The sequence below is a fragment of the Solanum tuberosum genome, unplaced genomic scaffold, assembly GCF_000226075.1.
Source record: "Solanum tuberosum cultivar DM 1-3 516 R44 unplaced genomic scaffold, SolTub_3.0 scf00393, whole genome shotgun sequence".
NCBI classification, from domain to species: Eukaryota; Viridiplantae; Streptophyta; class Magnoliopsida; order Solanales; family Solanaceae; genus Solanum; species Solanum tuberosum.
In genome coordinates, this window is record NW_006239316.1 from 408776 (window position 1) to 425282 (window position 16507).

The 16507-nt window shown below is 36.0% G+C and overlaps 2 protein-coding genes across 2 annotated transcripts; both read left to right on the forward strand.

Moving 5' to 3' along the window:
* The first annotated feature begins 12307 nt into the window (after window positions 1-12307).
* Window positions 12308-13597, forward strand: LOC107057872 (uncharacterized). The gene is made up of 2 exons (XM_015302941.1): window positions 12308-12434; window positions 12522-13597. Exons 1-2 carry the CDS (start codon window positions 12308-12310, stop codon window positions 13595-13597), a joined length of 1203 nt encoding a protein of 400 aa, XP_015158427.1.
* A 40-nt stretch (window positions 13598-13637) lies between these two features.
* Window positions 13638-16051, forward strand: LOC107057873 (uncharacterized). The gene is made up of 4 exons (XM_015302942.1): window positions 13638-14638; window positions 14718-15032; window positions 15120-15219; window positions 15311-16051. The coding sequence occupies exons 1-4, from the start codon at window positions 13638-13640 to the stop codon at window positions 16049-16051; spliced, it is 2157 nt and encodes a 718-aa protein (XP_015158428.1).
* Window positions 16052-16507: the final 456 nt, after the last annotated feature.

Genomic DNA, 16507 nt, shown 5'->3' on the forward strand with positions numbered 1-16507 from the left:
TTTCATTATCATGTTAGGTATAATTTCTTATTTCTTGATGTGTGGCTAAAACCCCCATTCTTGGGGTGTGATGTAGCAAATATAGGTTGATGTGCTTGTTGGGTCTTGCTTGTTGATAGGTTAGATGTATGTTAATGGTGATTTCACCTAGTGGTTGTGGTTTAATCTAAAGGGTTTGTAGTTGCAAATACAAAGCCACCCATGTGTTTTCGGCTTGCCAGAAAGGGAGGTCGCGAAACCAAAACCACTATACTGATGGCCTAGGGAGTGGGTCGACATGAGGTTTAGCCCGGGAGGGTGAGCCCTAGTCCCATATACTAATACTCAGCTCGAGAGAGTGAGTGGGGTAAGGCGTAGGCTGGTCTTTATGCGGTAAATAGGTCTCCGAGAGGAACGCATTTGAAACAGGGTAAGTTGCCCGAGAGGGAACTTATTTCAATTTAAAGCTTAGCCTAGTCACTATTATCTTGCAAATTTCCATTGAAAGCATGTACCCAACAATTTATCTCAACTTGTATTGCGGTCACATCCCAAGAACCTTTCCCCATACTTGATTTTCTTGTTTATTTTGCTATTTGGGTACTTGTTACAAAACCCCCTTTGATATTTGACACTTTTGTGTCACCTCTTTTTAATTTACTATGTCTTTTATCGCAAATGTCTTTAGCTACGACTAACTTGAATGAAATTCTAATTGGTTATTAATTCTCAAAACCGTTCCCTTGGGACACGACCTCAACCCTCGATTGGGTTACTATATTATTGACGATCGTAGACAGTCATATCGTAGGATAGTGTCGTTGGTCACGATAAGCATCAATGTACCATGAGACGAGAGATATCCATATCATGAATGAGCATTGCAGTTGGGCACTCTTTAACCACCATTTCAGTCACACTTGAAACTAACATGCTCTTCTTGGCCCTTGAATGGACAACCATTGTTGGAGCATACTTGGACAATTCATTGAACTTTAGATCATACTCTGCCATACTCATACTCCCTTGTCGAATGTTAATGAACTCAAGCACCCTAGCTTCCCTCATCTCAAGGGGAAAGAACCTATCAGGAAAAGTGGCCTAAAGCTTCTCCCAATTAGTAGGACTCGCATCTTCCGACCTCCCTTCTTTCCATTGGTTATACAAAATTTGAGCCACATCCTTTAGGTTATAATCGGCCAACTCCACCTTTTCCACTGGTGTAACCCCCATGATAATCATAATTTTATAGACTTCATCGATAAACTCTTGAGGGTCTTCCTCAACTTTTGAACCATAGAACTCCGGAGGGTTCATCCTAGTGAAGTCTATCACTCTTGAAGTCTTCGTATTCACACTTGAGCTTACGGGAACCACAACCTCCCTATTGGCTTGGACCGTCACGACTTGAGACAATACTTGAAAAGCTTCCCTAAACTCTGCATTAGACGCATGTTCGGCCAAAGGATCGACCAGAACTTGATGAGCTTGGGGAGGAGCTTCTTGTTCCGCATTCTCCCTCACACTCCTTCTAGCATAAGCTCTTCGGGTATTCATATCCTGAAGAACATATGATAAGGATTAGGAGAGAGACTTTATAGAGTTAAACTCTATCGCACGACTTAAGAGTAATGAAAAAAGTGGAGTTTCCTAATCATCTTGTAGCCTCTCATTCATAAATATGGTGCGCTTCACACGCATAAACAAGACTCTACTAGATGTGGCTTATGAGATATCCTAGGACCATTCTAAACCTTTTGCTCTAATTACTAAGTTTGTCACGACCCAAGGGTACTTCCTAGATGTAACATGGCGTTTAGAACGCTGAAGGATCCCATACAAGCCACTTAGTTCTCATAACATAAGAAATAGAACAATAGGAGTAAAACAATAGTCCAAGTCCAAAACATTTTATAAAATGAAAAGCAGAAGTCTAGACTCTTGTCTCAACATAGCCATCTAATACAATAGAAGGAAATTGGGCCTAGCCCATACATCATGTCCATAAGAGAAAATACATGAAAGAAAGTGAAATAAAATAAACTCCGTCCTGGAAGCATAAGGACTCACCAAAGCTCGGGAATGAATCAAATCACCCACTAGCCACGAAACTGAGCACCCTGAATATCACCCTACAGTTGGGAAAAATGTAGGCAAGAGTATGCGTTATTACAAAAATATGTACCAACTATGATAGTCATTCATAAAACATTTTAAATCATGCTAAAATGGACATTTCATTTCATGACATGCAATTGACCAAACTAAAACATCATATGAAAGAGTTATAAAACATAAGTCATAAATCATGGTCAATGCAAGCTAACTTCTTCTTTAAAACCTTTGAACACATATATGAGATACTCCTTGAGTAACCTTAGTTCATTATTACTTATGGGGAATTATCCTTAACTGTCATTGATACCAAATGAGCTATAACATGGAATCTGGTGGCTAACCCACACCGAAAAGAGGTGTCCTACTTGCCGAAGGTAAGGACCATAAACTTCTAACTTAAGTAGATCCACGAGCTAATCAACCTATGGGGGCACATAGTGAAGGGATAAGGATATTTTTACTAGAAACCTAACCTCTACTACGGGAGAGCTTCCATCTCATGACATTACTTTGGAAACCCGGCCTCTACTATGGGAGAACTTCCATCTCACTATCAATAGCCACTCGGTGCTAAGCATAAATTCCCACAGAATAATCATTTCTTACTTGATTTCATTACTCATGAAAAGGTGCCCTTAGACAATCAATTGAAACTTGTTTCATTAAGATAGCTCTTTGTCTTTGATTCAATTAGGTGAGAAAGCCTTTCAAACTAAGAATTCTTTCTATGTTAGAAAACTTTTCACATCATGCTAATTATGTGTTTATGAGAATATCCTTTCATGACACAACATCATGGTACTTTACTCTCAAAGCACCTTTAAAACATTTGCATAGATTTCATAAAAAATGTATAAGTCCATAATTAACCTCCTTGAGGTCAAAACCCACTTTCAATCATCAACTCTTAGAAAACATGGGTTAGATATGGATTTCATCATAAATTCATGTAAAACTAGTAATACATGCTCAATTTAATAGAACTCTTTCTTTAAGATCAAAATCCCACAATATATAGTTCATAACTTCAAAACATGCAGATTACATGGGTTCATGGGGGAAACCATTATAAAAGCATTGCAATTCATCAATTCATGCATAGAAGATCATAACTCAATCATTTAAATCAATAATGAAAGGAACCCAAGCTAAAACCCTAACTAACTTGGGAAATTCTACCATTTGAAATGGAGAATTTGGGAACTCCATGGATGAAAGGAATCCATGGATAAAAACTATCATATATTGACTACAAATGCTAGCCTGCAATGGAGAAATTAACACCTAAGCTTAAACCCCAAAGTTAAATCTTTGTCTTCCTTTTCAAGTTTCTAGAGAGAGAATATTTGAGAGGAAATTTGGGATTCTTTTGTGAATTTGGAAGAATGAATTAAATGGGATGGATTTGGTGGTAAAAAGACTTATATATTGGTCCCAAACATAGGCAAAACAACATAGTATAGGAAGTAATTAATTAGGAAACGACCCAACTAACCCTGAAAATTAAGTGACACCTGACCATCGATGGACCCAATCGATGGATCGTGGTCTGACCCACGGCCCGTCTTGGTGGACCTTCAGTTGGTCATTAGAGACTATGATTTGGGGCTTCAAACCATGGACCCTAATCATGAACCATGGTTTGACCTACGATTTGTAGGTCTGGCCATAGTTCTTGGCACTCATACCATAGCTACGCAGGCTATCCACGGACCACACCTACGATCCGTGGTCCCATCGGTAGGCTGTGGGTGGCCGGCGTGGTTTGGCACCTGCAACTTCTAGAAAGCTGCTATTTGGCTTTTTTAAATATGGGGTGTTACAACTTATGACCAAATCAGTGGAATTTGTTGATCGACTAGAGTTTTGCTTTCTCAGAAACCCTCCATGCTTTTTGACTATTTTATGAAATCTGATTGTCAGATAGGCCATTTCATTATCATCTCTCTATAGGTCAATTGGTGATGGTTTTCGTTCCAAAACCTTTCCTTTCCTTCAGTCCCTTTTGGAATTTTTGGAATTTTTGTGTTGCTTGTTCAAATCATAGATTTAAAGATTCTCAATCAGCTCATCCATGATAAGAGTCTTCAGGTTCCTAGCTTCAGTGATAGCTTTTATTTTTATTTTCCATGACTTGGGAAGGACTCAAAGAATTATACGAACCTGCTTGCTTGGATGAATAGTTTCACCAAGACGTCGGAGCTCATTGGTGATGGAAGTGAATCTGGAGTGCATCTAAGAAATTGTCTCTCCTTCTTTCATGCTGAAGGTTTCATATTGAGTGGTGAACATGTCCACCTTTGATTCCGTCACTTTGATGTTACCTTCATGGGTTGTATTCAGACAGTCCCAGATCTCCTTGGTTGTTTCACATGTTGAGATCCTGTTGTATTCATCAACACCAATTCCACAAACTAGTAGCTTCGTGGCCTTATGGTTCTTTTGTTATTTTCTTTCTTCCAGCTTCATCATATTCTCTTTTGGTTTTAGGAACCACCCTAGTTAGCTCTCCTTCTTTGACATCCTTAGTGGGAATATGAGGTCCATCAAAAGTTATGTCCCATAGTTCACTGTCCTTTTTTATGATATAATCATGCATTCTAGTCTTCCACTACTTGTAGTACTGTCTGTTAAAACGAGGGAGACATGTAGTAGACTGTCCTTCTTCTAAGCTTGTTGGGGCTGCCATCATTTCAAGATCCGTTCTTGATGTTAATAAGATAGAAAGTACTGCTTTAATACCAATTTATGAGATGTGATATTCCACTGTGTAATAAGGGACCAGGTTGATGATACACTGGTAATGCAATAGAAGAGACTAAACTATAAAGTAAACACAACAGTGAGTTTTCCTTGGAAACCTCCTTAGCTCAAGGGAGAAAAACAACGACCTGTCACACAGGAATTTTTAATTGTTTTCATTATTTTCAAGAAACAAGTGAATTGAGATTCCAAATGCACATATACAGATTAAACTCTTAGTCTCACAACCTATAATAACCCTATTACAATAAGAGCCAAAGCAATACATCTATTGCCCTCTATATTAACTAACTCTAATTAATATAGACTTTAATCACACACCACACAATTACTTCTAATTATGTTCATGTGTTAACTTATCACACACTGACTGTGTTCCTTTATACATTCGAAACAAATCTTACAAGTTTACCACATCAGAAGCATTTCGTAACAAACAACCAAAAGACGCACTTGATAACTCTATAACGTCCCTTGAGGTGTGTTCTGAAATCTTGAGTTGTTCAAAGACAAAGTTTACACTTTTTGTTTTCTATGAATGTCTTGACTAGGTTGTTTTCTGTGAATGAAGATATATTATCCTTCGATCAATACCACCTAGTGCTTTCTGATTGGTTATGTAACACCTCGGAATTTTATTGAGTAAACACTCGAACCATTCTTCGTTGTGAGTAGGATTTTATCGAGGAATTTAGAATTTCTTGAGTGTTAAGATCACTAGATGTAGCAGCTTGAGTTTCAAAAAAAGAACTAAATTGGAAATAGCAAAATCTGAAATTTTGCAAGTTATGCTTAAGTTATTAGTATTTGGTCAACTTAAAACAACCATAACTCCTAGTACAGGATTAATTAGGTGGGCTAGAAGATATCTAATTAAATTACTTTGAATTATCTTTCCAACTCCACCGAGTTTACTAAATTTCAAGTTCGTATGCAGGAGATATGCCCGTTTGAAGTTGGGTTGTCCAATAAAGGAAAGTCACCCGAAAATATGAGGGGTATTTTGGTCTTTTCCTTGCTCAATCGGATTTAAGCATTTTTAATAAGGTTTTAGTGTTCTAAACTTATTAGAATTAGTTTCATTCATCCCCAAAAGAGTTTAGGGTTTTACAGAGAACATTCAAGAGGGGAAAAAGTTCAAACTATCAAGCATTTGTTCAAGAAATTCAAGATTTTGCCAACAACCTAGTTCTTTGAGGTATGTAGGCTTCCATAGTGTTGGATTCTTTCACCCACACGCCAATCATGATTTATTCAGCGTAATTTTGTTCTTGAAATTTAAGGATTTCAGTTCTTGATTAGTTCTTGATAAGTGTTCCTGAAGTTTCCTTATCGATTAAGTTTTGATGTAAGATTCTACTTTGGTCAACTTCAAATGACCATATCTCTTAGAATATAAAGAGTTACATGAGGCTTAACGTATCCAATTAAAGGTAATTGAATCTACTTTCCAACGCCACCAATTTAGTGTCGATCCAATTTTCGAGTAAACAATTATGACTATTTTAGTAACCTATACAGTGTTGTTACGAATTAGCCGACGGGAAAACATTAAAAAGGGTTGTTTTTTTTTTTTTACATCCAAGAAAACCCTAAAAAAAATTCTTGACAAATAAAAGGCTCAAAACAATCAAATTTTCATCTTTTCATCCATCATTATCTTCTATCTCAAACCCTAAGACGAAACTCTAAGAAAAATCAAAGTAGAAACTCCATTCCAGATTCTTTCAATCTTTTCCAAGATTCTTCCAATCCTTTTTCAGGATTCTTCTTCAAAATTTCAAGAAACTAATTCAAGAATCTCAAGAATGGTTTTCTTGATCGTTTACCTTCAAGCTAGGGTTTCAAGGCTTCTAATCAAGTTCTTCTCCAAGATAACCTTGTTCTTCCAAGTATGTTGAACTAGTTCGTCCTCACGCCCTAAATACACTTTTAGATCAGTAAAACAGTAATCTAGGATACTTTCCCTAGATTTGAATATTCTTGAGATAAGTTTATTTTGAGTTTTGAATTCGTGTTTCTTTTAAAAGTTCTATTCTTAATTATCGAATTGCTCATATTATTATCGAGATCCTTCATATCATGAACCATAACTCTTGAATTCATAATTCGCATTCAAGAGAGAGTTAACAGTAGAGTTAAAGAGAGTCTTTGAGTTCAATTGTGAATCCTTTGAGATCAACTATCGATTTGAGCTATGTTTTGAGGAAGTAAGTATGAGAATGAACATAGTCGTATACATGAGTTCCATATTGGTATGTAGACCCTCGAGTCGAGTTGTTTCATGCTCATAATTCCGCATGAACCCTATGAGTTGAACATTCTTGAGATGAGTAGTATCCTGAACTCTATGAGTTGAGTTGTTCATGCCCATAATTCCGCATGAAACCTCTGAGTTGAGCATTCTTGAAATAAGTAGTATCATTGAAGTTTTTGATTTCTAAGTTGTTGAGTTTTGAGTATTGAGTTCTATGTATGGTTATTGAAAACCTTAAATTGAGTCATTCACATTCATAATTCGGCATGAACATTATTCTAAGAAGTCATTTTACAAATTGTTTTAAAACGTGTTTTGAAGACTTGAGCACTGAGTTGAGAAAGAGTTGAGTTGAGTTCATTTTCTTTAAAATGATATATGGGAACTAAGTGTTCCCAATAGTAAATGTTTTTACATTGAAGATGAGAGGAAATTAAGACTTCCAAAAGATTTTTGAGCAGTTTGAGTACCATCTCTTTTAAGAAAAAGATGAGTTTTGAGAAAGAGTTTCTAAAACAAGATTAGTATGACAATCGAGTATGTCATCAATGTTTAAGTAGTATGGTATCTAGATATACCATCAATGTTTATGCAGTATGACTTCCAGAGTCATCAATGATCATATTAAAATATGATTTTGATATGTTTTTTAGAAAGAGTTTTCAAGAGCAGTTACCTCTTTTAAGAGGGCAGTTTGAGAAATTAGCTCAAACCATAGAAAGAGTTATGTTTTTAAACATATGAGCTGAGTATATATTTTGGGAGTAGTATTGAGCGCTGATATGGGGATGCAAGTTCATAATACCTCAAATCTCTATAAACCATATACCCAACATGGGTAGAAAGGGATGGGTCATACTTTTTAGATGATCCCTTAATGCTTTTTAGCATAGACTAGTGGATCTACTTAGTTAAGGCGTTCTATATAGCGACAAAGTATAGGACAGTTCTGGCAGCGTGGGCAAGACGTTGTAGCATCACTTAGGCTCATAGTGGTGGTTGTCGGTTGGAGAAATTCCGACAGTGTTATATTGCTTTATTATATGAGTAAACTGAGTTGCTTTCTATTGTTTTTAAACCTTTCAATATATTGCATGTATATTGTTGCTTTATACTGAGTTGAGTATCATGAGTTGAGTATTTTGAGTTGAGTTTCTTTAAGTAGTTTTGAGTATCCTTGAGTTGAGTAAGTTTGAGTAGAGGTTAGTCTATTTCCTTTTTATCAAGTTCAAGCTGATGTTATGCTTTAGCATTCCCCTTACATGCTCGTACATTCCACGTACTGAGCCATTTGGCCTGCATCTTTTCAGGATGCAAATACACGTATTCAGGGTCATCAACAAGAGCTTTGTTGATACCACATGGAGTTCGAGTTAGCTATATTGAGCCTCCTTGCTTCCGGAGGATTTCATTTACTTTTCAGTTGTTAGGATGTTGTGGGTCTTGTCTCAACTTCCATGTTTGTCAGTTAGAGGCTTCATAGTTAGACTGTAGTGTTTCAGAAGTTTGTTCAATTATTTTGTTAAATGCTTTAAAGACTTAAGTTACCCATTTTGGGGAGAGTTGAATATATTATATTATTCAGATTTTTCTTTTGAGTTAAAGCTTTATATTTGAGTTTCATGAATTTTATTCTGTTTTTAAGCTTTTGCATGCTTAAGTTAGTCTTCCACTTGTAGTCAGCTAGGATAAGGGTTCGCTTCGGGACCAGCAATGGTTGTTGAGTACCGGCAACGTCCAGGGTGTAGGCTCGGGTCGTGAAAAACTTGGTATCAGAGCAGAGAGTTCAACAGTCCTAGGGTGTCTATGAAGTCGTGTCAGTAGGGTATTGTTTATGGTTGTGGGGTCCCCACTTCTATAAACAAGGGACTACAAACATTTAAGAAAAGTTTCCCTTCTTTCATATTGTTAATCGTGCAATAGAGCTAAGTCATAGAGATTTATTTATACTCATGTGTTTCTCAAATTCATTAGACTACACCTCATACTGGAGGTGGTTGAACAGAAAAGTCAGTCATTTGTCGATGAGTTGTTCGTAGCAAAAATCTTGAGGAAGTCATGAGACTCCAAAATGGCTTGAGAGAAGCCCATAAGTTATTAAGTGTTCAGTTTCAGAGAAATGCACCCATAAATATATGAATCGGGCGTTTGAGCTAAGAGCGAGTTGTACTCTTTTCATTAAGCCTTGTTTCAGCTGAGATTCTTTTGAAGAAGTATATTTAGAGCTTCGGTAAGATTTTCACCGGAAACGGTAGTATGAGTTACGATATAAGAGCAATGAAGTGTAGCAAAGTCACAAGAGTACCAAAAGCATTAAGAGGTGTACGAAGAGGGTATGTGATTTAGAAGAGGTTAAGAGAACCACCTTAGAAATAGGTCTTAGTTCCTGCTTATTGAGAGTTCGGTAGTCATGAGATAAACTTCTTCCAAGTGTTAGAGTAAAAGAGGATGTAGACCAGTTAGATGTAATGGAATAGATCAATAGCTTTCAAGTGTCAGGTTTAGACCTAAGGGGGAGATGACAAGAGGAGAAATCAAGTAAAGTGTTTGACAGTAAGATAGTAATGCATTCCAAGGAGTAGTCTTTTCGGAGGGCCTTTTAGTAATGGAGTGATGTTAGAAATAGGAGGTTGATGTTCTTATCGTTAGAGTGATGGTGTGATAATTCCATCTAAGGGAATAAATGAGGAGCAAGAGGAGGATGAGGTTTTACGATGAGAAATAGTTAAATGAGAGCCCTTAGTTGGTTCCTAAAGAGTTGGTTAGTAGGAGTCCATGGAATTGTAAGAGTACCAAGCTTGAATGTGGTGTTGTTAAACTTTAGGTGGTTCTTGATATGAGCCTAATGTGGTGGTAAAGAGTAATAGACTTGGAATGGGATTCCCTATAGAGAGGAATAGAACCTGAAACTAAAGATTTGGGTTAAGATTGAATATAGTAAGAGCATACCATCACTACAAAAAAAAACAGCATTTAGCGACGGATTATAGTGACAAACAATATTCCGTCGCTAAATAACGACGGATTAGCTACGGAAATATAAATTGGTCGCTAAATTATCGGATAATATATTGGGACCTAAATTAGCGAAAGAATAGCGTCAAAAACTTAAATCCGTCGCTGAATTTAGGCGCTAAAATTTGGCGCCTCTATTTTTCCTACTAAATTAGATAATTGCCTATGAAATTCGCGATAAACTTATAATAAAAAAATTCCAAGGCAGAAATCCCTTTCACACAAATTAAATCACTCACTCTCTTCCTCTTTGCTGCTCATTGCTACCTAAAAAATTCCTAGGGCACAAATCCCTTTCACACAAATTAAATCACTCACTCTCTTCCTATTTGCTGCTCATTGCTACACATACATAGCAGCGCCTTCTGTGGGAAGAAAACCTTGCAAACTTCATTGTGTGTTGTTCTGTGGGAAAGCTTGTTTCATTGTTGTTGGTTCATCAAAAGGTAACAATATTTTCTATTAATGTCTAAAATTTTATAGTTATTTCATCTCTGGTTCATCTACAGTACTCTTCATCATCTTTTTCTGATTTTTTTAGTTAGGGTAACAATAAAGTGCCTATTATCTACCCTAATCTTTGCATTTATATTTATCTTGTTGAAGGATCTATTTTTTTTTCTTGTTATGGGTAAAAATGCTTTTTCTATTTTAGTCAGGGTAACAATATATTTTCTGTTGTATCATAATTGGGGATTTGTTATGCTCCGTTATTTGATAATTTTAGTTCTTAAAGCTTTCCCCTTTTGATGTTATGGAGAAATTTCTTTGGAATTGATGGTGTGATTGAATAAATGGTCTATACGTGAGTTAATGTATCAGTCACATATTTTAGTTTCCTCATTTTGGGTTTCGACGAACTTTCCCATTCTATGTCTCATCTACATTTTGCTTGCATCAGGTGCGGAACAAGCTACTGACGTTGTTGTCAATTATATTGGAGTTTGGTGCACTTATCTTGTATGTCAGACTGTAGTCATACTGGTTCGGTCTTGAATAAACATTTTGCGTTAATAATTTTGAGAATTTGAATAAACTAGTATGTTGAGAAGTTGTATATGTAATTTTATTGATGAACATGTAACCTTGTGTGTAGCACGCTGGTAATGATCTCTTATTTAGCAACTTTTGCATTTGGGTCAAACTTAGGGCAGATAGGAGCATTAGCTTAAAAATAGAAAACTTTGGGCACAAAGATCATTCTATCATATTGTTTTGTTTATTTTTGTTTAACCATTTGATATTTGAAACTTAGTGAAACCTACATAAGCTAGACTTTCACCCTTCCCCTGCTCTCTGTTGTTTTCTGGTAAATCAGACACAATATTAGGTAAAAATGTAGTACTTCTTTTCATTCTAACATTACACCACTAGTTCTGTAACTCGTTTTTGTGGTAAGTATCAACAACTTGTTCTATGTGGTTTTTCTTTAAGTTTCTGGTGGTTTGCTGTTTTGTGATGCTGTAAAATCTGGGAACTTAGAGGTTTTCTGAATTTGTTAAAATAAAAGCACAAGCAGAAAATACATGAATTTGCTCGCTGGAAAGCTTCTTGATCCATATATAATAAAAGGATGGAGTACTTCTTTTCATTCTAACATTACACCACTAGTTCTGTTTACTTGATTTTGTGGTAAGTAAACAACAACTTTTTCTATGTGGATTTTCTTTAAGTTTCTGGTGGTTTGCTGTTTTATGAAGTAAAAACTGGGAACTTAGAGGTTTTTTGAATTTGTTAAAATAAAAGCGCAAGCAGAAATACTTGAATTTGTTCGCTGGAAAGCTTCTTGATCTACATATAATAAAAGGATGTAGTACTTCTTTTCATTCTAACATTACACCACTAGTTTTGTTTGCTTGTTTTTGTGGTAAGTAAACAACAACTTGTTCTATGTGGATTTTCTTTAAGTTTCTGATGGTTTGTTGTTTTATGATGCTGTAAAAACTGGGAACTTAGAGGTGTTTTGAATTTGTTAAAATAAAAGCACAAGTAGAAGATACTTGAATTTGTTTGCTGGAAAGCTTCTTGATCCACATATAATAAAAGGATATGGTTTGTGTTCTCTATATACATTTCAATTAAAGACTTCTACTTTAGTACTTCTATGTAATTTCTTTAGTTCTAATTTTTTGAATAACTCTAATTATTTTGTATTTTTTAACATTAAGTAGGAGTATGGAACATCTAAAGCGTAGTTGGATGTACAAGAGATTAGATGGTCGAGGGGCTCTTAATTCTAGTTTTATAGCCGGTGTGAATGACTTTCTCAAGTTTGCATGTTCTCATCCGAATCGCATGAGTGGTGAGGAAGTTAGATGTCCATGTAAAAAATGTCACAACATTAAATACATGAATGTTGAAACTGTTAAACTACACCTTTTTCGTTTAGGATTTGTTGAGAACTATTTTGTTTGGAAATATCAAGGAGAAAAAGAAGTGATCGGTGATATGTCTATTGATTTACCGAATGATACACAATCTGGATTGGGATATGATAATCCATATCGCCAAATGGTTTTGGATGCAGTTGGATCAAATTTTGGTCAGGGTTCGAGCTTGCAATCTTATAGTAATGACGAACCTGAGTCATCTCATCATTGTGAACCTCCAATGGAGGAAAATTCTAATCCTTCAATGGAGGAGGAACCTAATCTTGAGTCACAAAGGTTTTATGATTTACTTCAAGCCGCTGATGCAGAATTGTATCCTGGTTCTTCCATCTCTCAACTTGCGCTAGTTTCTAGGATGCTAAATATTAAAATGGAGAACACTTTATCACAAAGGGGCTATAATCAAGTGCTGCAACTATTGAAAGAGGCATTACCTGAAGATAACCAAGTTCTCGATAGTTATTATCAAACCAAGAAGCTAGTGCGTAGCTTGGGTTTGCCTGTTGAAAAGATTGATTGTTGTAACTCAGGATGTATGTTGTATTGGGAAGATGATAAAGACCTAACATCTTGTAAGTTTTGTGGCTATGAGAGGTTTAAACGTCGTGTTGGTTCTCGTAAGAGAAAATTGGTCCCTTACAAAAAAATGTATTATTTTCCTCTTATTCCTAGATTGCGGAGATTATATGCATCTCATGCCACAGCTGCCGACATGAGATGGCATCAAGAGCATACACAAGAAGAGGGGGTAATGCGACATCCATCAGACTCTGAGGCTTGGAAGCACTTCAATGAAACTCATCCCTTTTTTGCTTCTGACCCGAGGAATGTGAGGTTGGGGTTATGTACTGATGGTTTTCAACCATTTGCTCAATCTGGAAGAAAATACTCTTCATGGCCAGTGATTGTCACTCCATATAATTTACCCCCGGGGATGTGTATGAAGGAGGCTTACATGTTTTTAACTGTCATTGTTCCAGGGCCACACAATCCTAAACAAAAAATTGATGTTTATCTACAACCTCTAATAAAAGGAATTGACTTTATTGTGGGAGACAGGTGTAGAAGCATTTGACATCTCAAAAAAGCAAAATTTTCAATTACGGGCAGCTTTGATGTGGACTATCAATGACTTTCCGGCATATTCTATGTTATCAGGATGGAGTACCAGTGGAAACTTAGCATGCCCTTATTGTATGGAGGAAACACAATCCTTCAGATTACAATATGGTGTGAAAACAACTTGGTTTGACAATCATAGAATGTTTCTTGACCAAAATCATCCATTTAGAAGTGATCGTAAGAACTTTCTTAAAGGTCATATTGTCACAAGATTGCCACCACCTTTAAGATCAGGACAAGAAATTTTGAATCAAATATGTGAGTTGGGGATAAGGAAAGTAACTGAGTTAGATGCAGAAGAAGTTAATAAAAGAATTTGTAAGTCTTGTGGATGGAAAAAACGAAGCATCTTTTGGGATTTGCCTTATTGGAGTTCTAATATGATACGACATAATCTTGACGTCATGCATATTGAGAAAAATGTCTTTGATAATGTATTTAACACAGTTCTTGAGGTGGATGGCAAAACCAAAGACAATCCAAAAGCACGTCTAGATGTTGTAAAATATTGCAATCGGCCACATTTGGCAAGGAATCCTGATGGAAGTTATCCTAAAGCTGCATATACAATAAATAAGGATAAAAAAAGGGTCTTGTTTGATTGGTTGGAAGGTGTGAAGTTTCCAGATGGTTATGTTTCGAATATGAGTCGATGCCTTGACACAGAGAAATTTAAGTTATTTGGGATGAAAAATCATGATTGTCATGTGTTCATGCAACGACTATTGCCAATTGCCTTTCGTGAGTTACTTCCTAGTAATGTGTGGCAGGCACTTACAGAGTTGAGTTTATTTTTTAAAGATCTTACTTCAACTACTCTTCGAGTGGTGGACTTGGAAAGATTGGAGGTACACATTCCACAAATTTTGTGTAAGTTGGAACGCATATTTCCTCCTGGATTCTTTAACTCAATGGAACATTTACCAGTGCACCTTCCACTTGAAGCACGAATTGCTGGACCAGTACAATATAGATGGATGTATCCTTTTGAGAGGTAAATGTAAATTATTTATGCTCCTATGGTGAAAAGTATGTTAGACATGACATTATAATTTAATTGTTTACCTATATAGGTACCTCCGAACTCTTAAAAATATGATTGGGAACAAAGCTAGTGTTGAAGGTTCCATTTGTGAAGCATACTTGATGGCAGAGTCAACACAATTGTTTTCTCATTACTTTGAACCTCATGTTATGTCACGTCATCATAATGTGACCCGTAATGATGACGGTGGTGCTATGAAAGATGTTGAAGGAAATTTATCAATATTCACCCATCCAAGTAGACTATCGGGTGAAGGAAAAAAAAGAGATTTATCCCTTGAAGAAATTAAGGCCGCCCAAACTTATATTCTACTAAACTGTCAAGAGGTTGAGCCGTTTGTGAGGTAACATTTTAAGATTATACCTGTTTAAAATAAAAAAATTGACTATACATTATGACTTTCTATATAACTTATTTTGTTGCAATGAAGCATGTACGTACAACGTTTGCAAGAAGAATTTCCGAATCTACCTCAAGATCAAATAGATGAGAGTCTTGAATCATATTTTCCTATATGGTTCAAGGAATATGTAAGCCTCAAACAATGATTATTCTTTTAAAAAGTGATGTTTTTAAATTATCTTGTGAATATAGACTAAATTTTATAGTATTTTTAACTAGGTTCGATCCAACCATATTGAAAATGAATACTTGAGTAGTCTTGCTCATGGACCATTAATAAGCGCATGTGCTTATCCAGTGTGTTTTGTCAATGGATACAAGTTTCATACAATACATCGCGGTAGTGTAAGATCAACAACGAACAGTGGAGTTTGTATCTCAGATCCAAATGCTGGTGATTACTATGGTAGGATACAAGAAATTATACAATTGGAATATCGTAGAGCACCTTTAAAGCAAGCTATATTATTCAAGTGTGAATGGTTTGATCCAACAATGAATGTTGGTGTTAAGGAGCACAATCAGTATAAATTGGTCGATGTTAATCATCGTCGCCGATTTAAAAAATATGAACCTTTTATTCTTGCAATGCAAGCAACTCAAGTGTGTTATATGTCTTATCCTAGCAGAAAGAGGGACAAGGATGATTGGTTAGCTGTATTAAAAGTCAAACCTCGAGATGTTATTGAATCACCTGATGAGGGAGGGATCACAGTAGTTGAATCAAATCTTCCATTCCAAGTTGAAGAAGTTGAAGTCCATGAGATAGATATGAATATTATTGTTGATGAAGATATACCTCTGCATGATCCAAATGGGGAGACAATTGAAATGGCTGAGCCAATTAATGAGGATTTGTTGTTAGATCACCATGAATTAGAAGAAGAAACTACAGAAGATGAAGGTGAAACTGAAGAGGAGGATGATGAGGAGTTTGAAGATGAAATAGATACAGACTAGTATATTGATAGAAATGTGCTACTGTATCTTCAGTGACTTTGGTTTATAGCACTATGTTTTGGATGCAAATTTTTGCCCAGTGAATCATACTAAACTTAATGCTTTCAGTGACTTTTTTTTAAGAAACAGTATTTGAGAATATCATTCTTCAACCAGTTTTTAATTCTCAAAGGCAGATTCACATCCTGCGTGAAGATTGTATTCTGCCTTGTGTTTTATGCACCTGCATTACCTGAGATTTTCAATATAATAGTAGATATGAATCCATTCTTGTTTTAGTTGTATAGTAGGATATGGAGAAGTGATGTTGCTGATCAGTTGGCTTTATTGTCACTGAATGATGGTATGATTTCTTGAGTTCTGATGAAATCCAATGCTTGTCGCCATCAATTATTTGTTAGTTTCTAGTGTGCTTTTAATTTTGAATTTTCTTCCCCTAGAAAATATGACTTCCCA